Source organism: Coturnix japonica, chromosome 19 (assembly GCF_001577835.2).
Source record: "Coturnix japonica isolate 7356 chromosome 19, Coturnix japonica 2.1, whole genome shotgun sequence".
In the NCBI taxonomy this organism is placed as follows: Eukaryota; Metazoa; Chordata; class Aves; order Galliformes; family Phasianidae; genus Coturnix; species Coturnix japonica.
This window is the reverse complement of record NC_029534.1, coordinates 5,782,272-5,806,246: the sequence shown is the minus strand read 5'-3', so window position 1 is coordinate 5,806,246 and position 23,975 is coordinate 5,782,272. Positions and strand designations below refer to the sequence as shown.

The following is a 23,975-nucleotide window of genomic DNA, read 5'->3' as shown; positions in this document are numbered from 1 at the left end:
ATGCCATCAGATCCCTAAAACAGCTGTCTTTCAGTCTAGTCTCTCCAGGCTTTCCTCTAATAGAAACTGGAAGCAGGGAGGGAGGACATGAGCTGAAATAGAAGAGCTTCCTCTATTGTCTGTGTCAGAGGTGAAGTCATTTTACACGGCTGGCAGCTAAGGTATCATTCTGCAAGCAGGTTTCTGATTGCAGGTGAAACCTAATAGGCCTAACCAAAGGAATCTGCAGTGCTGATGAAACCGGGGCTTTCTCTCTGAAGTGTTGTGACTGTGTGTGGTTTTGGTTTATTTAAATGTGCTTGTAAAATTTTATTGTCTATTTTTGTTTTTTAAGGCAAGCATTCTGAAGATCAGAGATTCCGCTTACGGGAACACCAGTCTTCAGCTTCTCCATTCAGGTGAGCAAACTCTGTGACTTCTATTGGGATTTAAACAGAAATTTGTGTCCTCTGGCCCTGTGAGATTCATTCTTGTTTTTCACACACAGGCAGGAGGGGCAATATGAAATCCCATTCTCTTCCACGCTTGGTCTGATACAAGGGGAAAAAAAAACCCACAGCTGTGTAACTTTCCTTAGCAGTGCCTTCCTTTTGTTCCTACAGGGTAATTATTTTGGATCAGGATGGTTCTCCTACGTGATTAGAATGGACAGTGAATACATCTTAATACATCACTGCTGGTACAGTATTCAGCCTGCGAACTGCAGCCCTATTTTGGTCACGAAGACTTTTAATGCTCAGTCTTGTTTTATCTGCAGCAGCAAGTACTGAACAAAATAGCAGTGCTTTACTTTATAGTGCAGTTTATGCTGTTTTTTGCCACCGTTTTATATCAGTTACACTGCAAAGGTGATCTGTTTCCTGAACAGAGCAGCCTAGTAAGCCGGCTTTTTGTTTTTCTGTATGCACACTTTCATAAGCAAAATACTTTGTTCGCTCTTTTGCATTACACAGTTTTCAGTGTTAGACAAAATGACTGTAATTCTGTAACTGCTGTTACTGCTCAGACTCATCTAATTTTTCCTTGCTGGAGTGTGGAGTGCTGTGTTGCAGCCCACGTGGTGTATGTTTTTCCTTGCTCATTAAATTTAACAAGGCTAATTTCTTGTTTTCTCTTCTCTTAGTGCTTTTGTGATCTAGTGTTGAACCGATTTGACTGATAAAGGGAATTAATTGCTGTGCAGAAAGTTAATGAGAAAAAAGCAGTGTTCTTTCAGAGATGCATTATATGATATTTTCCCTGTCAGCATTCAACAAGAAGATAGAAAAGTTAGCATTACTAGATAGCTGTTGTTTAATTAAACCTCGCTTCTTTGGTCCAAAAAAGGTCCCTGGGAAGTAACTGACTTTTGGATCAGGCTTTTGCTGGGCACAGTGAGGTCATGTTTAACTGATTAACACTGTCTGGGTGCAGAACGTGTAAGGATTGTCCTTATCTATATTGAACACAGTGCGATTCTATGGGCATTCTTACAGTGTTGTGTACCATGTATTTCCCTTTCCTCCTTGATCAAGGAGGGAAATTTTGCCTATCTGTAACTGTTAGTTAATTTGGTTTAATGGTACTAATAAAAATCTTTACACTTAATGTGCCGCCATGTGATTATTCTTCTGTTTTTTACTTGTAGTTTCCTCCACATTCAAGGGGTTCTGCATCCTTGCTGCAGGCAGAGGAACATCATACTCTTGCTACACAAACTGCTGCAACAAGACCTTGCTCTGCACAGGCAGGGGGCTGTGGGGGGCCCTGTGTGGCAGCAAGGAATGTATGGTAGTGACAAATGCATGCAGAAGTTAAATCACAAGTTTGCTGTGTGATCCTGCCCCTGTTACCCGTAGCTGAGAAGTGCTTGAGGACCATTACCTCTTGCTTTGGACAATGTTTATGCATTGTCTTTGTGTATGAATTAAAGGAAAAACAGCTAAAACTTGCTGGTCTGCAGCAGTGCAGCGGAGTGGAGCAAACACGCGTGAGTTCTAATGCACGTAATTAAGAACACTTTGATTTGCAACATGTGAGATTTTCCTTGGCTCCTTGGATTCTTTTTTTTTTCCCCCCTGCTTTATCTATCAGACCAAATGGTGAGCAGACTGTGAACCATTTTCCTATCTTTTTTTAATCTTAATGTGGAGAATTTTTATTTCTGTTGCTAGAGAACCTTTCTAGCAGTCCATAGCCTGTCTGCTCTCCTTATCAAGGCTGGAACACAGCAGTTGGAGATTTCGGTTGTTAAGCTGCTTGTACTTTTCCAGAATTAAGTTTAGCATGAATGTAAATCATCCTAATAACATAAAGCACGGACACAAAAGCTGTAATTAACAGGAAGCATAAAACAAGGACCAACGAAAGGCAGCAGAAAAGATCAGAGGCGGCCCCATCTAATGCTGCTTTTCAGCTTCCCTGAGAATGGGAGGCCAATTAATTAAATTAAAACAGGATGCTGAGCTGTTCAGATTCTCTCTGAGGCTCCAGAGGGGAGGTTTCCCAGGGGGAAGCTGGGATAGGGGGATGGGAACTGGGTGAGGATGGGCGCCCTGTCTCCCTGCTGATGTAGCTTTAGAGGCCCTTGCAGAGCCCTGCAGGGAGTTCATTGAGTGAAGGCATGCAAGGACAGAAGCAGGTGCTTGTTCCATAAGCAGCAGCCGTGTCCTCAGTTCCTTTGTACCTGTCACCGTGTTGGACTTGTTTTTTTTCTAGGTGTGGTTTTGTTGGTTGGTTATGTTTTTGTTTTGAAGCTGAAACTCAGGGAAGAAAAAGCTCTGTACCCAAAATCTCATCATAGTCTTTGCTAGTCCACCTTGCTGGGAGATCAGTGAGCTTTCCATACTGCCTTAAATATAAATAAATACCTTTGTATCTAACTTGCCATGTTGATCTTTCCCTTTGTGAGTGTCTGTGGCACCTGCTATGAGAGCAGTCATGCCGGCTGTAGTAGCTGGAGGTAAAACATTTTCTATGGTAAAGCAGATGAAGGTGAGCTAGTAAGTTTTTGTTACTGTTTATTAATGCAGTCTGCCCCTAAACATACCTGATTGACTCTTGTACTGTGGCCTAAGGCTTCATAGCAAGCTCGGACAAAATAAATATACAACTCAGTCTATAGAGAGACAGCAGATGTATGTCTTGTTGCTATGTAATGCTTTGCAGGTGCCAGATAAAGCCAGACTGCACAAAGCTGAGCTTGTGATTTGTTGCATGGAGGAAAAGCAGCAGCAGTTTTTGTCTTCCTGATGTGCTGAGGTGAGAAGCTGGAGAAGAGGGGTGAAATAAGGCCTGTGCTTCACCCTGTGCCAGGGGCTCTTCTGACACAAGAAGGCAATGTTGTGCTTTTCTGGGCTGCTGGGTCCTCATGAGGCACTGCTCCCTGGCCCTGCGTTGTGCCCACGTTGATGAGGTTGTGCAGGACGTGCTGTGCTGAAGCAGAGGTTTTTGCAGGCAGGAGTGGGCAGCGGTCACACAGGATGTGCTGGCATCACTTTATTCCTCAGGCCCCCTGCAGTGACACCTGCGTGGGACCTGGGTGTCCCTGGGGAGGCTTTTCCTGTCTGCTGGGGCTGGTAACCACAGCACAGCATTTCCAGCAGGCAGCTCTGGAACTGGGTAGGGAAGGGAAGGGTTGGGTGTTGGGATGGGATCTGGCTTCAGTCTATCGTGTTTTGCGTTTGCTGGGGACTCATTTGGGATTAATTGCAGACACTTAGCAGTTTATTGATGTTAGAAGTGATGTTCTGCATGTTCAGGGAGCAGTTTGTGGTCTAAACCAAAATTGTCTGATCCCATAAAATTGCAGAAGCAGAAAATGAGCTGATGTTTGGGTTAGGAGGCACAATCCTGTCCCATCTTATTCCAAATGGGCTGAACCTGTCTGTGCTTCCAGATAGGGTGGGAAGTCCCTCCTCATTTTATGAGACCATTGAGGAGCTCCAGTGAAGCTTTTTTTGTCAGGTAAAGGCTTTCTCACCTGCTTGTTCATGAAGACGTAGATGATGGGGTTGTAGACGGTGGCGGTCTTGGAGAAATAGGAGGGCAAGGAGGCGAGGACCGGCTGGATGACGATGCCCTTATGGGTGGCCACCACCAAAGCAAACGTGCTGTAGGGCAGCCAGCAGAGCAGGAAGGCCATCACCATCACTACCACCATCCGTGTCACCTCCCGCTCCGCCTGCTGCGTGGTGTCAGCTTCCTTCTGCTGTGCTGCAGCCTGCGGGGAGTTGGGGATGTTGGAGAGGAGCTGCAGAGAGCCCATAGAGATAGAACTGCAAGCCCCAGTGAGAAGGGGATACGGGGTTGTGTCGTATCAAGAGAGAACCCAAAGCATCGCATCACATAATGTGTTTATTTGGGCGCTGCCTGGGAAGAGGGTGTGAACCCTGGCTAAAGAAGCCCCAAAGCTGCCCTGCACAGCAGCACGTACCGCCCGCAGGGTCACCAGCAGGTTTGTGTAGGAGAAGAGGATGAGGCCGAGCGGCAGGACGAAGCAGGTGACAAACAGGGACAGGATGTAGCTGTTGTTGTTGCTGCCACCCGTGTACCAGTTAGGGCCGCACGATGTCCTCAACCCTGGAACAAACCAAATTTGACACTAACAAACTGCAGTGAAAAAGCTCCAAACCACCTCTCAGTTCTCCAAACGATCTCCATACATGAGCTGCTGTGTGCTCTCCAACCCCTTCCCTGCTTGCAGACAGCTGCGATGGATGCCATGCAGTGCTGGTACTACCCGATGCCCACCTCCTACCTTCAGGCACGTAGCTGCTCCAGCCCAGCAGTGGTGGGGTGCTCCAGAGCAGTGCCCAGCCCCACGTGAAGGCGCAGCCGCTCACCGCGTGCTGGCGTTGGAAACGGAAATCTCCCAGGGGTCTGCAGACCACAACGTACCGCTCCAGGGCCAGGATGGCCAGTGACCACAGCCCCACAATGCCTGGGGAGAGGAGGAGGGGTAGTGGTCCAGCAGCAGACCTTGTGCTAGGATGGGTGGGCTGTACCAACCCAGCCCAGGCTTTTGAGCTCCATGTCCTTACCTGTCAGGGAGACCATGAAGCCCTCCAGCTCACACATCCTCCTGCCGAACACGAAGAAGCCATTGATATTGTTGGAGAGGCTGACGGTGCTGCCGCACAGCGTCACCAGCAGGTCAGCCACGGCCAGGTTCACCAGGATGTAATTCAATGGGGAGCGGAGCTTCTTGTAGCGGATAGACACCATGATGACCAGCCCGTTCACCACCGAGGCACAGGTGACCACTGTGCCCATCAGCACAGCCACCCCCACATAAGTGCTCTGTGGAGCCAGGTAGGGCCACTGGGGGCCATCAAAAGGCCCTGGGGTCCCATTGGGAGGTGCCTGGGAGCTGTTGGAGGACATGGATGCTCCTGAAGCACTGCGCCTGTGGAGCCCAACAGATGACTCTCCCCAAAAGCCGCCTCTTTATAAAGCCCCAGAGAGGAGCTTTGTGTTGAAACACCTTAAGCTTTTTCTTTTTAATCCAAATAGCTCACCCTCCTTTTGTGTGTTGTTTTTTTGTTTGTTTTTTTTTTTTTATAATCAGCTCTTTATTCCAGAGGGGATAAAAGGTGACTTAAGCCAAAAACCTGCTGCCTGCCTTCTGCCTCATCTAATCGAGTAAATAGGTTTGGTTACGTGAGCACTGCTGTGACAACACAGCCCGGTGCTGTAGGCACAGGGTGTGGGGTGATGGTCCAGAGCCCACAGCTGGGGCAGCCTGTAAAGCCATGCAATAAGCACGCTGTATACAGTTGATATAGTCACGCTGTGTTTGATATAGAGTACAAATAGATAGCATATATATATATATATACTCTGCTACAAATACATGAAGTCATATATTTATAGCTCTACATATACAGTTTGGACAGGGCTGGGGTGATATGTCTGCTCCTTCACAACACCTGCAATGGAACAATTCTTGCAGAACGTGGCCTGAATACAGCACAGGGCATTGCATGGCTCATCCCCAATGGCCTTCTGCTCATGCAGAGCTTCTGAGCGATGCAACCTTAATGGGAGCTCAGAGATTTGTTATCTAACCCTCCCTTGCCTAATCCCACACCCTGTAAAGTCCCCTTTGGGGATCTGTGCAGCAGAAAGGAGTGGACAGTGCAGAACAATCCCCGTGCATGGGTTTAGAAGCATTAGGTGACATGGCCAAAGTGAGACTCGTAAGCTGCACCTCTTTTGTTTTCTTTTTTTTCCCCTTTTTATTTTGGGTTCTCGTTATAAATATTAACAAATCTGACAAAAAGTACACAGAGAGATAATACTGAAATACAAAATCCCTTTAGGATGCAGGTAAGGACGATTTCTGCAGCCTTCACATGGTAGCAAAACATCGGTATCAAACATGTCACAAGGCGGGCGCGACGACCACCGCTCTGCATGCAGCTGGGATGCACGGACAGTCCGCTTAGAAAAGGCTTAAGTACAAAGTGAGGAACCCCACGTGCCACAGCAGGATGTGCTCCATCCCATCGCTTCCTGACAGCCACTTAGCGTGAGCTCCTGCACCCCAAAATCAGCCCCAGCAGCACAGGGCCGGAACAGCAGGAGCATCCCAATGGGCACACTGCTGGCATCCCAGTAAAATCCATGCATATCTGTTAGAATGCATTACAAATATGAAGTTATTATAAAAGACCCTATGAACGTTTTTCTCCCCCTTCTTTCCCCCCTAATATCAAACATGGTGTAACGCTATCGGAACTTGGAAAAGTCAACAGAGGTTTGCAGAGATCTGATTGCTTTCAGAAAGGAAGTCGTCGACACCCACGCGCACACGGCTACACGGATCTGAAGCTGTAGGGAAGAGATGGAGACCGGACGGGGCAGCAGCTCTTCTGTGGTTTAAAGGCTTCTGATATTCCTGGCAAGGTGCAGCATTTGGCAGAGTTCTCACCCGCCGGTGCCTCATTGGGTTCTATGTGCTGGGAGGCTCCGGGGAAAGGGTTGGAGGGGAGAGCAGAAGGGAGCAGGAGCGGTTCCTGCTTTATTCCTCGTGGCAGATCCCAGAGAGGCCGAGCTGCGTTGTCAGAGAGGATGAACACAAATTGTCTGGAAGAAAAGCAAACAGCCTTCCCATGTCAGCAGAGAACGCAATCATTCCAATGGAGGAGCTTTAAATGCATAAAAGACTGTTTAGGCCCAAACCACAAAGACTGACAAACCACCAGGGACGGGGCACGGCGGCCTCAATAAAATAGTCTCATGTTTTAGTGACGCCTTTTGCTCGTAGTAGATAAACAAACGAAGACTGGATGCATTCATTTTTGCCACTGAATTGCAAGGCAGCGAGAAGGTAAGTCAGTACAGCGACGAGTTTGGGAGAGGAGTCAGACCTGTGTGCATGCAGGTGTGTGCTGAGTGCATGTGTGTGTGCAAGCACGAGGTTGTGCGTGTGTGTGTGCGCATGCGTGTGCATGCCTGTGTGTGTGTGTGTAAGGTGCACAGAGGTGTTCTGGAAAAGCTGTAGGGGTTGGGACCCACCGAGCAGAGTGTGTTTGCCTCCACCTTGCTCCCTGGGAAGCGCTCCCTTCTCCAGCACAGAGCTGAGCCCTGCAGCCCCGCGAGCCCCAGCAGTGCGGGGTGCTCAGTCACTGAGGACAGCCCCCGGCAGCTCGTTTGTCAGCGTGTGCCAGCGCTCGATCTTCTTGTCCTTGTTCTTCAGGCAGTCAAACCAGTGCTTCAGCCGCTCGCCTTTGGCGTTGATCCCCAGCACAACTCCACCTTGAGAGAGACAGCAAGAAGAGGTGGGTATGTGACAGGACACACTGGGGCACAGCAGGACGCAGCAATGCCAGCCCTCTTCAGGGTCCCACTCGCAGCTCCCATTTGCAGTTGTAGCAGCAGAGGTAGCGGGCTCCTGTTAGCAACACATCACCGCAGCTGCTAACAGCATCGCTTCGGTGGTACTTTGAAGCCCAGACATCCAACAGAGACAAATGAAATCTCCCTGTTCAATTGGATTTTTTTTCTTTCTTTATTTTTTTTTTCCAGGAAAAATAATCTGGAAACAAGGAGGGGGGGATGAGCTGCTGCTGCCTGCTCGGGTCGGGGAGAGGAGGCTCAGGTGCACAAGAGGAGGAAAGCAGAGCAGAAACGCAGCAGGAAGGCATGTGGGGATGGAGCACAAAGTGGGAGGGTGGACAAGGGCAGCAGGTGAAAAAGGAGAAGGCATGTGAGAAGAGCTAAAGGTTGTGGGAAAAGGAGAGGAACCTCTGATGGAGAACAGCAAGAGGAAGAATGGAAGCGTGAAAGAAGCAGCTGGGACAGAGGGACGGTGGTGAGACAGGATGGGAGGTACCAGGGGGGTGATGTGGAGAGCAGCACGGCACAGGGGCAGCAGGAGCACAAAGAGAAGGAAAAGGGAGTGGTCAGGTGAGGGGGAAGAGTTGGGACAGCTTCTCCATCGGGAGAAAAGCCAGGGAAGAAAGGAGTGATAAACAAGGAATGTTTGTTCCCTGACAGCTGTAAGACATTTGGTGCTCAAGGGGCCACACTCACCTATGAAGTCATTTGATTTCCCAATGTCGTAGTCCCACACAGTGACTTCTAAGGTCTTTTTGGCCAGGTCGCCGTGCTTTATCTCATAGCAGAACTCCTGCAGGGAGACCACGAGTGCTCAGTCTAAACCCACACAGAGCCCAGTGCCCACGGAGCTCATCTCCATCCCTTCCCACAGCGACTGAGTTGGTTTATTTTTCCCTTTCACTCACATCCCTAAGAAAAGCCCATTGGGTGAGAACCGCAGACCCACCTCATTAAATTCAGGGTTCAGCGTCTTCTTTTTGACTTCTTGTCCTCATCTGGTTTCAGATAACTGCAAGGAAATGGCTCACCACATCAGCATGAGCCACAGGGCCAGTAGGCAGCAGGAGCATCCTCCCCACCGCTGTGCCCCAGCTCTGTTCCCATGCTACCACCACTTTCCACTTCATGCTCATCATTAAAAATTAGGGCTTGCACTGAGGAACATCCCTTGTCTGTCTGCTCAGCTTCCAGCCCTGCAGACACGATCTACTGCCTGCGATGCGCACGGCAGCGTCCAAAATGCCACGAAAAATGAGGACTCATTCTTTTGCTTTAGGGATGGAGCTGCTCCAACGAGCATTCAGAAAAGAAGGGGTGGGTTTTTATATAAATGTCTCCACTCCTGAACAGCAATTAAGGAATCTGGAAGCGTTCTGCCAACAAACTCCATCACTGCACTCCCACAGGCTGCATTTTATCTCGGTAGCATCATCCCAACAAACACCATCCCTGTAAGTGCTGAATTTGGGGTCAGAGCACAGGGGACAGGGCTGAGGGATGGGTGTGAGTTACATCCCTTAATGAGATCACTTAATTTCCACTCTGTGGAGTGGCAGGGTGGGGGTGCACTGCCAGCATCACTCACGTCTTGACATAGGGGTCGGAGTATCCGTTGGCATCCATGGCAGCCAGGTGGGCACAGCGGATGATGCCCACCAGCAGGCCTTGCTTCTGCGAGCTGTACTTGAGGGAGATGAGGATCCGGCCGCGCTCCTCCAGTGATTTGTCCTCTGTTTTGTCTATCTGGGGAGGGAATGTGCCCAGTCTGGGGCTGCTCGCCCTCTCCATGTGTGTGCACCGAGATCAAAACCAGCCCCAGAGCTGCTGAAATGCACTTTTGGTGTCACGCAGCCCCATGGGGACATCAGTGTGACCCCACTCACCGGCAGCTGCTTCTCCAGGCAGATACTGAAGTTTTTGGTCTGGTTGGGCTTCAGCTTCTTCAGCGGGATCCGCGTCTCCCCGATGAACTCATTGTGGCGGAACTTGTCCTCATCGCAGACAGAGATCCTGGGAGGAGCACAGGGCAGTATGAACAGGGCTAACTCTGTGTCCATGCTGCTGGGGACATCATTGGGGGGTCCCTCTGCCTCCTCTCCCACCAATGTTTCCCTTCTCTTCCAGTCTCTCCTTTTCCCCCTTACAGACATTCCTACAAGCTTCCCATCCTTTCACTGCCTGTTTACCTCTCTGTCAGACATTCCCCTTGCTGCCCATCTCTCACCTCTGCCAGCAGGACTGCTCTTGGCCTTAACAGCTTTTGGTAAATGGGATCTATATGGGTGAGGGAAACTTAATTACAGATAAATAGTGCCCTTCAATCCCACATCAGTGGAACACATAGCACACTGTAGTTTGTCCATGGGTGGAGGATCTATCCATGGGAGTTTTATCCATGGGTGAATGATCTCTCTGTTGGTGGCTTATCAATGGGTAGTTTATCCATGAGTGGTTTCTCCATGGTTGGTTTCTTCAGGGTTGATTTACCCATGGATGATTTTTCCATGGAAGTTTGACGTGTGGGCTGTTTATCCATGGGTGGTTTCACTGTGGATGGGTGGTTCATCCACTGGCAGTTTGATCACCAGAGGACAAGGACCTGGAGAGGTGCAGCGAGGGATGGCTCAGCAGTGCTGCACAAGGAGACCCAGACCAGGGCAGTGGGCAGAGGGAGAGGGGTTGGGGAGAAAGGCCAAGGGCTTTTACCACCGGGAAAGCACTCTCCAGAAAACCAGTGCCAAATGCAGCGTTACTATAGATACTCATGGAGAAGAACACCCCACCGCAACAGCCAAATCCTCAAAGAGAATCTGAAATGCAGGCACGCTATTTCTTATTCCGTATCCTCCTCTCTGTCTTTCAGAGACCCAAACCAGCAGAGGAGCAACTCCAGACAAGAGGCAATCACCTGTGTGTGTGGGGAGGGAGCACTGAGAGCAGAGCCAGCTCTGCTCTGTGATCCTTACACCAAGCCAACGCAGATTTTACCTTCTGACAATGTGAGTAACACGTTTCCCTGCCCACACCCTCCTGACTGCCTCCCCAAAGCACCCAAAGGAGCTCTGCCATCCCCAGCCCTGGTTCTTTTCTATTGAACCATGTTGGGTTGGTGGTGCCTTGCCCCATCAGCGCCAAAACGTGAGTCAGATTTGTGCAGCTCCCAGCCCAGCCCTGCCCTTGGAAATGGGCATAATGCAATTACACCAGCTTGAATTTCATTACAAGGAATCGTTGTGATGGAATTCGTATACCCTGGGTTAGAAAATCAGCTCTATGACAAACAGCGAATCCAGCAGCCGCCCTCACTCCCTGCGTGAGCCCTTGAACGAGAACATCACCCCCTCACGCCTCTCCCTTCAGCACAACCCCCTTCCTCATGCTCTGACACCTCCCAGTGGGGGCTCCAGGTTGTGGGAGCACTGTGATGGGGCATTGGTTACCCACAAGCATCCCCGCTCGCTGCCCTCCCACTGCTCCGGCCCTGACTCACTGCAGCTCTGGCCGCCCCACTGCTGACTCACGGCATCATCCTGCATAAGGAGCGGCTCTGGCCTTATTGCTGGTGCAGAAAGAGGAGGGTGAGGTCAGTGAGGATCTCATCTGGGACCCCCCATCCTTTTCTGCATGCACAGAGCAGGCAGCAGATGCCGAAGATGCTGTGCCTATCTCTAAGATCCCGTGCAGTCCCTCTAGCAACTTGGCTGGCTCTCAGCAGATGTGCAGGACATGGATGATGCCTACATGCCATAAAGAACATAGGAAGAGACAGCGACCCGAGACTGCCCAGCTCTCCATGGAACAAAGTGAGATTTCATTGCTGGGCTCCATCCCAACAGCTCCGCATCTGAGCACACAAACCACAGCAGTGCAATTCCCACACAGCTCCAGCACAGAGCAGCCCGGGACCCCACGGCCCATGGAGCTGTGCTGTGTCTCTCAAACCTGATCAAGTACTATTTTCTGAATAATATATGTAATGAGTCATGATGTTTGTCAAACACATGATTAAACAAAGAATTCCTGGCATTCGCGGGCACGCTGAGTAGCACATGAATAATGCATTGCTCTGCCAATATATCTAGATATGAATAATCAGATCCTGTCCCCGGCCAGCTCTGGTATTTATTACCAATGCTATCTATTTACTGCCTATTACATGGGATTATTTAAATCGCATTCTGCCCACATTGATGCCCCTATTGGTTTCCCACACCCACAGCCCCACTGCTCCCTGCATGTCCTCCTGGCCCCATAGAGCAGGAAGCTCCCGCTGCTCAGGCTGGGACTGGACGTGGGGGCTTTGCTTGATGAATGGATGAGACCTTTCAAGATCCTCCCACCTGCTGCATTTCCTGAAACCCAAAGGATGGAGGAGTCTGAGGGGGCTGCTTCATTAACAAAATGCTGCTTGCTCATCACTCGTATATCCCTGCTGCCCCGCGGGGCCATGTTTGGTGCTGGGCTCCCAGCCAGGAGCAGCCCAGCTGGGCAGGGAACATTGAGAGTCCCTTTCCAGCCCTGGAGCCCCATGCTCCCCAGGCAGCTGGGAGGCAAAGACTGAGGTGCTTTGATCCACGCTGTTGTTTTTCCATAGAAGGGATTCCACAATCACAGCTCTGCCCCTCTGCAGCCCCAGCATCAATGTGCCCAGAGCCCATCGGTCCCATCCCATCAGCGCTGCCACCCAGACATATCTGCCTCCATATCCACTGCAATGTGCACCTTCTGCCTGACTGAACATCCCCTCCTCCAAAAAGCAGGAAATCCCAGAGAGGAGTTACACCAAAAGCTGCACTTTCTACCTTGTGCCTGGTTTGTAACGAGCTGCGCCTCATCTAAACGCGCCTCTGGATAAAGAAAAACTCCTACACCAATACCTTCTGCTGTGAAGGTGGAGAAGAAGAAACAGGAGGATGGGAAACAGCTCCAATTTTGGGTGCTGGTTCCTCCATGCAAGATTAAGAACGGAGCCACAGGAGCCCAAAGCTTTGTTTAAGCAGAGGAGCAGTCCCAGCCAGGGCACCTCTTCTACCCTAATGCTGTTCTTCTCCAGAGCCACTTCCAGGCAAAGCAAAAGCCATCTCTCCATTCTCCTGGCATAAAAACCATCCCAGGGTGCAGCTGTGACCACAGGAGGCTGCAGGAAGGGACATCACAGCACTGAACACAGCATCCCTGCATCAGCCATGCAGGGAGCCGGCGCTGCAATGTGCAGGTGGGGGCTTTGAGCTCCCTGCTGCATTTCAGCACATATCTCAGCAAACATCTCTCCCAAACCGATTTCCACACCTGAGAGAGGCTACAAACTTCAAAGCCCGCAGTGGAATAAAAATAATAAAACAGTCCCCATTGCTAATAATAATAAACCAGAGGCTTTCCAGCCCGGCGAGCCTGCGGCACTTTCAGCATGACTAATATTTTCCATGTGAAATAATAACCTGCGGCGCTGAATTCCTCATCTGCACACACACTGTGACAACAGGTGGGCTCTGCTCACCCAACGGGGCTGCGCTGCGGGCACAGGGGAAACCATCAGCTCCAAGGGCAGCTTTGGAGCAGCAAGGCTGGGTTCTGGCTGTGGGATGGATCCACGATGGGATGGGGCTGGGATATGTCTGCACACAGATCCCCATCTCCCAGCCTGCATGGGGATGCTCTCCCAGCGCTGCGATGCTGAGCATGCAGGGACCAAACCTCAACCACAGATGATGAGAAATACATCCAAACACATGTCTCTTATCGCAGCAATTCACTGCTCCCTCCCAAAAGCTGGGACAGGAGGAACCCATGGCTCTAAAGGGGAATGATGGGTGATACAGGGAGAGGTGCCGGGGGTCCCCAAGGCCCTACCGCAGTGTTTTGCGGATCATGTCCTCGTCGGTGATGCCGTAGTAGGTGAGGGTCTCGTTCCAGGTGGGGTTCAGAGTGTTGCGCAGCGTTTTGGTTCGCAGCTTATTTGCCTGGAAAAGCCATGGAGGTGAGTGGGAGTCGGGCAGACCCACAGGGAGCCCCCCCCATCCCCTCCCAAAGCACCCAGCCTTGCATTGCCCCTGCTGGAGCTCAGCAGCAGAGTGTTGGCAGAGGCAAGCGGGAGCTGGGATTGCATTTATACAGCAGGAGCAAGGAGGGGGGGTGGGAAAAAAAAAATCACCACGTCTTTTCAGGTTCATTAAAAACGACCAATTTGCAGTTCTGGCTGGTACTTTGCATTCCCACTTCCAGCACAGCTCCCAACCCTGGCTGACTCAAAATAAGAACTGTAAATAACTTCCTTCTAATGCGTTCTGTTAGCGGGGGGAACGCTTCCCAGCACTGCAGCTCTGCAGGCGCAGCCATAAGCGTGGGACCCCCAATTTGGGGGCGGGGGAGAGGAAAACAGACCCTGATCCTTCACCCTGGATTGGAGGGATAAGAGTAGGGCATGGTGTGTGTTCCTTCTCCCCTCTGCATGGCCCCAGTGCTGCCCAGCCCCCCTAAGCTGTGTGCCTACAAGAAGGGGAATGGTGTGCAATGGAAGCGCTGACAGCTCTCCTATATCCCGCGGAACCCAGAATGTGGTTAAAAACTCCCTCTGCTGCCCTGAACGTTATGAATTAATACGGCTAAACCGTAACGAGTAAACACACCTCCTCCCAAAAGGTCTTTCCTTTGGTGGTAAACTGAGAGCGTAATTAATATTCATCACACATACATCTAGCATTTAAATTCCGCATCCCCATCAGTTACACCACGCTCTCACTACACATCAATATCTTTAATTACTCTTCTCTCCAGCAAGTGCTGAACTTTGGGAGATGGAAATATTTCCCTTACGAGTGATACCACGCGTTATTATGATCGGAGGGGCTCAACGTGCAAAAGATGAAAGAAGAAACCAAAGCAAAGCAGGGCGGGTTTGCTCCCAGCTCCCAGCAGGGAAACCCTCACTGCTCCAGAGGGGAAAGTGATGGGAAGGGAGGGAGAAATGAGTGCATCTCACCTTGCTGGCCCCAGGAAGCAAGTGCAGCTTGACATAGGGGTCAGCCAAACCGTTGTGATCCATTGGCTTCAGGCCCTGGGAGGGGGAGAGTGATGAGCAGGGTTAGAGCAGCTAACAATCCCCAGTTCTGTTTGTGGCTGTGCTGCTGCTCCCTGCCCTCACCAGAGTAGCACAGCCATGGCATGGTCACCGGGCTGTGCTCACAGTGCCAACTGGTGATGGGTTTTTTTGTGTGGCTTCCATGGGGCTGAAAGTGATGTCAGGGTGATGCCCCAAACCTGCACAAAGCCACTTCCACAGGGAAGGGAAGCAATGCAGGAGCACAACAAACAGAGCTTCGGCTCCCAGGTGGGAATCAGCCACAGAAATGCCCCAGGCTGTGTGGGAGCCATGCAGGGCTGTTCCATGTCTGCAGCTGGCAGAACTGTGCCCCTACAGCCGTGTGGGATGAGAGCACAAGCAGGGGCTGCTTTGGGGTGGGTGGAAGCAAGGAGATGGGTAAATGGCTGCATGATCCATGTGCATGGGACAGCACTTCAACACTATCTGGGCCCCAAACGCAACTTGCTGAGCCTGGGGCCTCAGGGACCATGCGCTGACCTCAGGAAGGGCTCTGCCCTGCAGCCAAACAGTGCCCAGCAAAGAGGATTTGGCTTCTCACACAGAGCCAGCAGGATAAAAATATCAGCAGCGAATGTAGGCTGCATGGCTCTGCCTCGACAGCACCACAGCTCGGGTCACCTCCCCAGCACTGCCATGGGGAGCTCAGGGAGAACAGAGCTCCATGGGCACTCATGGCACATGGGGATGGCCCCAACATGGGCTCAGCACCTAATATGGGGCTGAGTGCTCATTCACAGCAGAGAGAAGCGGGTGCTGCCTGTCTGCTCCGTGCCCCACCTGCCTGGATGCTGCATGGCAAATGAAATCATAAAGCGAGCAAGCGAATTCCCATGAAAATGGATGGAGAGAGAGGCAGCTCCGTAATTCACCCATCCATTCAGTGCAATTAAATTGCCTTCTGAGGAGGCTATTAAAGGCTTTTTTAACAGATGTGCTATAGAGGATGGGGTGACAGGAGCCTGCAAAATGGGTCCCAATGCTATATCTAGCTCAGTGAGAGGTTGGGAGTAACATGAAGACCCCAGGGGTGACAATGCCATCATCCTCACTGCATGGAAGGCCATAAAACTGCTCTGAGAGAGCTGAGGGATTATCAGTTGGATTTAATGGCAAGGCAGGCATCACTGTGCCCTGTTAGGGAAACCGAGGCACAAAAAGCCCCATCAGGGCAACGCCTGTAAGGATGAGCCCCGAGCTCCTGCACAGCACAGCACAGTTGATGTCTGCAGAGCAGAAAAGGGGCACTGGGCCACAGCTGGTTGGGTTTAACCCAGGTTGGTGCCTTCAAGAGCCCATGAACCCCCTGCACAGCAATAACAGGACTCAGGAGGAACACCGGCTGATATGAAACTGCTGGGAATTAAACTAGAGAAGCAGGAGGATCAAAAGGAAGAGAGAAGAGTGTCTGGGGGTGGTGGTCTATGGGAGGAAGATAAATGCTGGAGCAGCACAGCATAGCCCAGCCCAGGGCAATGCATGTCCCGGCACCACCCTACAGCTCTGCAGCTCCTGCCCAGCACCGCCCGCCGGGGTCCTGGCCCTTACCTTTTTGTAGTCAAGTTTTGGCATCTTTCCCCAGGCGAGAGATGAAATGAGAGCGAGCAGATGGCGATGTAAATAAAAGAGAAAAATGGGAGAATGAGAGCAGAATGGAAATGAACAGGACTGCAACGCTTGAATGTCAGCGTGGCAGGGGGGTGTCCCGCCCCATGAGCGGGGTGATGCCGTGAGCAGGGTCAGCACAGAGGGAAACTCAGGGCATGGAAGGGGATCCTGACCCAGCAGCCCCAGCCCTTCCCAACCCCTCCAGGCCCCAGGGTTGGGTGAAGGCCAGGAGCTGAGCAGTGCTCCAATGCTCCTCCGTGCACTCATAGACACAGCCAGGTCTTCTGCTGGATGTTCTGCTCTGAAATGTGCCAAAAAAAAACCCAAACCCAAAAAGCAACAAAACCAAAAACAACCCACACCAAACCAAAAAAAAAACCACCACAAAACACCCAACCTCTAATTGCTTCAATCACGCAGACGGCAAAGGAGCTGAGGCAGAGCACTTTGTGGCAGTGATTAGCAGCATTTAAAAGAGCCATTTATAAACTGACAGCCGGTCACAGCGTTAAGTCAATAACAACATCGGGTTGGGCGCTTTGCTAAAAAAGACATAAATAGCTGCTGCAGCCAGAGAGGCATTGGGATGGGGCTGGGATGGAGGGGGTGCAAGCATGGGATGGAGCTGGAGGAGATGTGGGCATGGGATGGAGTTGGGGCTGGAGGGGATGTGGGCATGGGGAAGGGCCACATGCTTTCAGCATGGCTCTGATGGCCCCATAATGCCCACCACAGCACTGCTCCTCACTCACCCGGTGCCGAGACGTACCTTGGCCTTGTTGATGGTGCAGTGCAGGGCGTTGTTCTCTTGGTCATAGAGCAAGCTGAAATCCAGTGTCCCCAGAGCAGCTGTGAGAGAGACATGGGGTGTCATTCACCAGAGAGGTCCAGTAAGACCTGGCTTCTCACCCAACAAGTGCAAAAGGAGTGGATGAAAGTGTTGGAAGGACGCAGAGCATCATCCAGCGAGCTCTGGGACAAAGCAGACGGGCTCTTGGGGGGCTGTTCCCCATTCCTGGGAAGATTTGGGCAGTGTGGCCAAGTCACCATGGGGACACACACTCAACACATCCCGCAGCGCTGCTGCCATGCCCCTCATACATATTTGCATGCTGACACCTTTAAATAAATGAGCTGACAGTGGGATCTACTCTCAGTTCCAAACTGTACATTAAACCCGGCAAGAATGGAAATACTTTTATGATTAAAATGAGAAAACTTTCAAATAGAGCGGTGTTACAGCATTGGCAACCTGGCTGCAGCAGTGCATGGGTCCAAGGGGAGGGGGCAGGACGGCAATGTGTGGACCTCAGCAGCAGGATTTAAATGGATTTGAGAACTGATTTGTACTAAGCAAGTCACACCAATGGAAGCAATGAAAAAACCACAGCAACCGACCTCCCTGCATCCCCCTGAAAGCAAACAAACAACAACCAAAAAACCAGAGCAATTTTGCTTAACACCAAGGCAGGGCTCGCTGCCCAGGAGGTAAATTGCACAAAGAGTGTGGCAGGAAATTGGGGTTTTTCTTCCCATTGCAAAGCCTCTGCAGAGCAGCTCTGTGGGGGTGGTGGCCATGCAGGGGACCGAAAGCACTGTGCTGCAATTTCACAGCCATCTTCCAGCCCGGCCCCGTGTGAGCTACAGGTTTGCTTGCTAGCAAACAGAAATCACAGATCATGAGCAAATATTTTTCCTTCAAAGGAAAGCAAATATTCAGAGGGGTTTCTGCCAGAGTAATGCACCTCCTTTGCTCTGGAGTAATTTCATGGCACGTTAGCTGCCAGTTCAGGTAAGTCATAAATCAGTGGGGTTTTCTCACAGGGCTCAGGAAGATGGCAGCAATGCAGGGCGAGGCTGAACCCACGACAACTCCTGAGTCCCCCATGGGTTTAGCCCAAAAGATGCTTCCACCCTAACCATCAAATCATCACTACCCAAATCATCCAAACCATCACCACCCAAATCATCACCACCCAAACCAACACACCACCCAAACCATTGAGCCATCACCACCCACTCCACCAGACCACCCAATCCATCCACACCATCACCACTCAAACCAACAAGCCATCAAACCCCACAAGCCATCACCATCCCAACCACCCAATCTATCCAAACCATCTGAAACATCGACACCGAAACCATGGGCTTATGCCAAAGCCAAACTTTACAAATCCAGCCTTTTCCTTATGGAAGATGAACCCTCCACTCTCACAGCCTCTCCATCCCCATCTGCCCTTCACCCAACCCCAGCACACACTGTTATTGATCACAGAAAGAGGCTGCAGCTCGGATGGCTGGATTTGGTAAATGATAAAACAAATCAAAGGCTTGGGATGGAAAATGGGTTTGGTTGGGAAATCCCAATGGAGCTCCTGTCCCCTCAGTGCAGCAACCTGCCCCAGGGCTGCAGCCATGCAGTGCTGCAGAAGATGCTGTTTGTGGCTTCACACTGCAGGATGAGCACTGGTGGTACAGGAGCAAGTCAGTTTTGATTCCCAAGATACTGAGCTGTCTTCTTTTATTGCTTTCGCTGCTGTTATTGTGCTTATTGCTTTCCCCCTCCCAGCCATCCTCGCAGCTGAGATGGAAGTGGATTGTGCTTTTAATTAGGGGAGCAAGTGCCTAAAAAAGAAAAGGGCAGCAATTAGACAAGAAACACTGTTAGCAGACATATTTAACTCTGCTGGGCTATTCTGAATGCTGCCCTCTAATCACACAGACTGCAAATAATACAAAAAAAGAAGTAAATAAATGCCTTTGTCAGGCATTAGAAAGGCAGCTTAGCGCTCACCAGACAGCAGGCAGGAGGTATCATTATTATTACGATTATTCTGCTCCGGTGATAAAATAACCATTAGGAGCTGTGAACTCATTAGCAGGTTCCGACCCTACTTCCCAGCCACGAAGTGGGAGAGATGGATGGGAAAGTGCCACCAACGGCGCTAGAAAGAGAACCAAATCTGACTTGTATGGAATGTGGCATCTTCCACCACAGACCTTTGGGTGCAGGTGAACCCAGAGCAGCACAGAAACTTGGGCACAGCTCACAGAGGAAGGCAGTGATGATATTTTCTCTTCTAAAACTGAGGAACCTTCTGCATCGCCACTGTCATTAGGAAGACCAGCAAAGCGGCGCGCTGCGAAAAAGTGCAAAAAACCCACTACAGGACTAATTAAAGAGAAGTCCAAAGGCCTTAAGTCCCTCTGCTTATCAGCACTGGTGCTCCCAAGATAATCTGCTCATGGATTTTGTGCCAGGGAGATCAGAGCGGAGCGGTAAAGAGACGGCAGGGGATTGTCTGGATTAGGGCTCCCTTACAGAAGGCACAGGTTCAGTAACCTTCAAACTGGGTATTTTTTAATGTGTTATAAAAGATCAGTCCCCATTCTTCCATTGCTTTCATTTCCTTCCGCGACGGAGATCGCTTTAAAGGTCCTGAAAGGCAGCGAGTGATTCTGTGCGCTTCCAGCCCCATGCAAAATGTCAGCAAATGACTCCACAGGAAGAACAGAAAGGATTTGTGCCATTTCCAAGCTGGGCAGCCATGGATCACCATGGCCAGTGGGTTCTGAGAGCCCCTGGGTTCACCTCTGCACAACAGCCCACTTGATGGGGTGTTCCCCCCCCCCCCCCAAATTGACAGCAATCGATATTTCTTCATCCCTGGCACAGGGAGCTGCTCCTTCCTGAAGCTGTTTGATGGATGCTCATCAGCCCCTCTGTCTTCTCCAGGAGGAGTGTTCAGAGGAACACTTATCTGCTCAGAACAGTTCAGAGATGCAATTATGTTTTACAGCACTAAATGGTCCCTGATGTCAGCAGCAATTAGACTTTCAGCAGTTTCAATTTGGAGATGGCCTTCAAATCTCTCCCTCTCTCTCCCTTTAATGAAATACAGTATTGCAATTAATAACACCTCCCCCCCAAAAAAACATAAATAAATTGCTCTCAGAGTTAAATACAGAGATGAAAGATGCAGGAAGCCCCTGCTGCTGGCACCAGCCCTCCCTGGAGGACGGATGCTGACCAGAACCCCATTAGTCCCCATGCTGAGGATGACACCAACACAGCACATGTGCCGTCAGCATCAGCAGAACCAGGGTGTGATTTGGGCTGAGCCGGGTGAGGGTTGGTTCAGTTTGCTGAGCAAAACCCCAGTACTTCTTTTGCCCTTCTCCAGATCGAAAAGATGATTCAAAGGTTATAAATACATGAAGGAGTTGTGATCAGAAGTAAATATCCCCATGCCCACAATGCGCGTCTCCCTTCCGTGCATCCCCTGCTCCCCCCGTCTGCTGGGTGCCCCACAACACCGTCATTATGCTGCCTGTCCTTAAGCAGCCAGTAATTAATATCCATGTTATCACTTTGCCTCCCTAATTATAACTTTGTGCTAAAGAAGAGCCTTCCTAAATAAACCCAGTGCCCTGATCCCAGACATGAGCTGCAGACTAAGCCCCCTCGCTTCCATGGGGTGGGATCCGTGGCTGGCAGCTGGTGAATGGGCAAAGGGATGGAGAGGGACAGCGGCCATGGATTGGAGCTGTGGATGTTACACCAGGCAGAAATATGTGTAGGAAAACCTGGATAAATGCTGTATCTCCCCGACCAGAGGCAGCTTGAATCCTCCCAGCACTGTGGCTTCTGTGCTCAGGAAGGGACACCCGTGGGGAGATGGGACAAACCCCACACCTCTGTGGGGCTGCACTGGGAGGGAGCATCTCTGTGGAGTGATGCAGGGAGCATCCCTTGGGATGATGTCTGGAGCATCCCTAAAGAATGATACACAGCTCATCCCAGCCTGGCTGCACCAAAGCAAAGGCCAAGGTGGAGATGTGAGCACTTAAAGATATCCACAGAGGTGTCACCTGGTCACTGGGCAGCCCATGGGTGTTGTCCCAGCCCCAGCACTGCTATATACCCATCAGGGATGGGGGCCATACCACCAGCCTGCCATCCACACTGGGATGGGCTCCCAGGGAATGCGCAGTGCAGGTGACTAATGCAGCCCTGAATCACCCACTGAGGATGTGGGGGACTGCAAGACACTCCCCAGCCCAGCTGAGCACAAATCCCCACCCAGCTCCCTGGTGGTGAAACAGGGCCAGCAAGCCCTTGTCTGGCTTTGCGGATGGCTGCTGACCCCAAAGGAGGGATAGGCTCACCCCATGCTTTCGTGTCCCAATAGCAGCTGGGTCCACCCTGTTCTGTGCCTCAGCTGAGAGCCTGCCATGCCAAGAGAGGACCCAGCACATCTGGCCAAGGAGCCCAGCAGTGTGGCTGACACCTGTTACACTGCAGGGAACGCTGCTCCCAGTGCCAGCACCCCACACACAGCTCACAGCTCACAGCACCACCAGTACATGGATGTGCCATGGGTGCTGGTGGAAGCGATGTAGCCCTGAGCACACCAGCTCCTGCACACACCTCTGCTCTACAGCCCGGCTGTCTCCATTCCTATTGCCAGCACGAGCCAAGGCGATCTGATAATTAGAGCAGCAAATAACCCAAATCCGGTTAAAGTCGCTGCTAACTGCCCGGCTGGGACAAAGGTGGCTTAGTGGGGAATGACTCCCTGGGCACACAGCTGCTCTCCTCCTCTTCTTCCTCCTCACAGGGTGACACGACCCCAGTGCGGGGCTGGGAAGGAGGCAGTGCCTGTGTGGGGCTCACACCCGCAGCCCAGCATCCCCCAGCTGCAGGCAGTGCAGGGCACAGCAGCTCACTGTCAGGGCAGTGCTCAGGACCCAACTGGCAGCCAACCAGCACCAGGACCGATGCCCAGGTGGGGCTGGAATATTTGGCACAGGAAAAGCCAGCGCCTGCCTGGCATGGGGCCGTAAACAGCTCTGCTCAGTGGGAGCTCAGCCTGCCCCTTCCCTCTGCATGGGCACACGGCACCGTTCAGCAGCACTGCCTGCTTTCTCCATCACCTCCAGGCTGCAAACTTTGTGCTCAGCCCTGGGCAGGATCTGGCTTCTAAGGGCTGGGCTGAGTGGAGACATTGGTTTAAATCTGAGCTGGAGGGCAGTGATGCTACCCCAACCGCCACGGCTGGAAGAGCCAGACAGCAGCTGCTCTGCAGCCTGCAAGCTGCACCGAGCTGGGTGGGAAGGACATTTTGGGTGGGGAGGGGTTAAAACGAGCTGCAAACACCTGCATCTGCTGAAGCCGGGCTTGGAAGCCCCCAGCCCCTGTGGTGCAGCGCTGTGTCAGTGGGTGAGGAATGGTGAGCAGAGTTTGCAGAGGCTGAGGGCAACGATTCCCAGTGGGTGCCATTCCAAGCCGGGCAATGCCCATCACTGCCTGAGCACCCCTCAGGGATGAAGCGAAGGGTCCAAACCCAGCCAGGAGCCACCGGGGAGGGCAAGGAGCCGAGCGGGGCTGAGGCAGGGAAGCGGCCGCACCGGCAAATGCAGCAACTGGTGGCTCTCGAGAGACTTCCCCAGTTTGGGTCCAGCGCCCAGCCTGGCTGCGGCAGGGATGCTCCCAGGACCACCCCCCACCCCCAAGGGGCAGCAGCACGGTGACAGCACAGGGTTTGTCACCGCGGCAGTGCAATGCCATGACAGGCAGCGGGCACCCAGGAAGGGCAGAGAGATGGGGACCAACCCACAGACCCGCACCCCGCAAACTCCCCGCACCAACTTGGCTACTCACTGCAGTCGTCGGACTCGTAGCCCTCCAGGTCCACCGCCTCCTCGGCTGGGGGGCACTTGGCTGGCGGCGGGGCGGGCGTCGTGCCGTACGCCCCAAAGAGCTGGTCCACATCCTCGTCATCCTCACGGGGCGTCTCGGTGGGGCCGACCGAGGGCTGACTGACCGCAGGACGCAACGTACCGCTGCGGCCGACGGCAGCGGGGAGCCCGCGGGGGAAGCGGGGGAAATAGTCGGAGATCTGCTTGATGGGTTTGATGGGGCCGGGGCAGACGTCGATAGCCATGTGCTCCTGGATACTTATGGTCGTTTTCTCTCCTTTTCGGAGTGTCATGCATGCGGCTGTCCCGGCGTCCCCGGAGAAGCGAGGAGGCCACGACGGTGGTGGCGGTGGGCACGGGCTCCGCCGGGCTCCTACGTGGTTCTCGTGCCCTCAGCCTCGGCCGCCGCACGCATGCTGCTGCCGCTCGCCCTGGCGCTCGCACAGCCCCGATCCTGCCAGCTCTGCCTGCGAAGGAGTGAGCGAGACGGAGCGACGGCTGGGAGGCAGGGGGTGGGCTCTGGGTGATGTCACCAGCTAGCAACAAAGCGGCACCGGCAGCGGAGGAATGAGGGCTGTGGCCGGACCCGGACGATGGGGTGGGCATCTGGTCACTGCCCCTTCCCCAGCACGGCCCCGGGGGGCTGAGAGCCCTCATAGACTCCCCTGGCTCTCGGTTGCAGCACTCGCTGTTCTCCGGGCCCCTCGGAGAAGGAAGGTCACAGTGCACCGCAAGGAGC

At 52.2% G+C, this 23,975-nt stretch overlaps 3 protein-coding genes across 10 annotated transcripts in view; 1 reads left to right on the top strand and 2 right to left on the bottom strand.

Annotated features, from left to right (window-relative positions):
* Positions 1 to 1,587, top strand: part of TEX14 (testis expressed 14, intercellular bridge forming factor) — a 36,805-nt gene extending 35,218 nt beyond the window's left edge. For 7 of the 8 annotated variants that reach the window (XM_015880909.2, XM_015880910.2, XM_015880907.2 and 4 more), the window contains 2 exons: positions 335 to 398; positions 603 to 1,587. In XM_015880909.2, coding sequence (XP_015736395.1) covers positions 335 to 398; positions 603 to 639 — 101 coding nt within the window. In that variant the 3' untranslated portion in view covers positions 640 to 1,587. Of the gene's footprint in view, positions 1 to 39; positions 162 to 334; positions 399 to 602 lie in introns of all 8 variants that reach the window. The other variant, XR_001559009.2, reaches the window with a different exon arrangement.
* A 1,752-nt stretch (positions 1,588 to 3,339) lies between these two features.
* Positions 3,340 to 5,703, bottom strand: LOC107322561 (pinopsin). The gene is made up of 5 exons (XM_015880711.2): positions 5,022 to 5,703; positions 4,739 to 4,921; positions 4,415 to 4,560; positions 3,962 to 4,201; positions 3,340 to 3,596 (listed from the first exon to the last, which is right to left on the bottom strand). The coding sequence occupies exons 1-5, from the start codon at positions 5,362 to 5,364 to the stop codon at positions 3,453 to 3,455; spliced, it is 1,056 nt and encodes a 351-aa protein (XP_015736197.1). The 5' UTR covers positions 5,365 to 5,703; the 3' UTR covers positions 3,340 to 3,452.
* A 488-nt stretch (positions 5,704 to 6,191) lies between these two features.
* Positions 6,192 to 23,742, bottom strand: DOC2B (double C2 domain beta). Its single transcript, XM_015880700.2, is given in 10 exon segments — positions 6,192 to 7,740; positions 8,518 to 8,614; positions 8,771 to 8,805; positions 8,808 to 8,833; positions 9,410 to 9,567; positions 9,708 to 9,834; positions 13,675 to 13,784; positions 14,804 to 14,878; positions 17,301 to 17,380; positions 23,199 to 23,742. Coding segments are annotated over 10 exon segments (1,176 nt in total). The 5' UTR covers positions 23,530 to 23,742; the 3' UTR covers positions 6,192 to 7,603.
* Between the last annotated feature and the right edge of the window lie 233 nt (positions 23,743 to 23,975).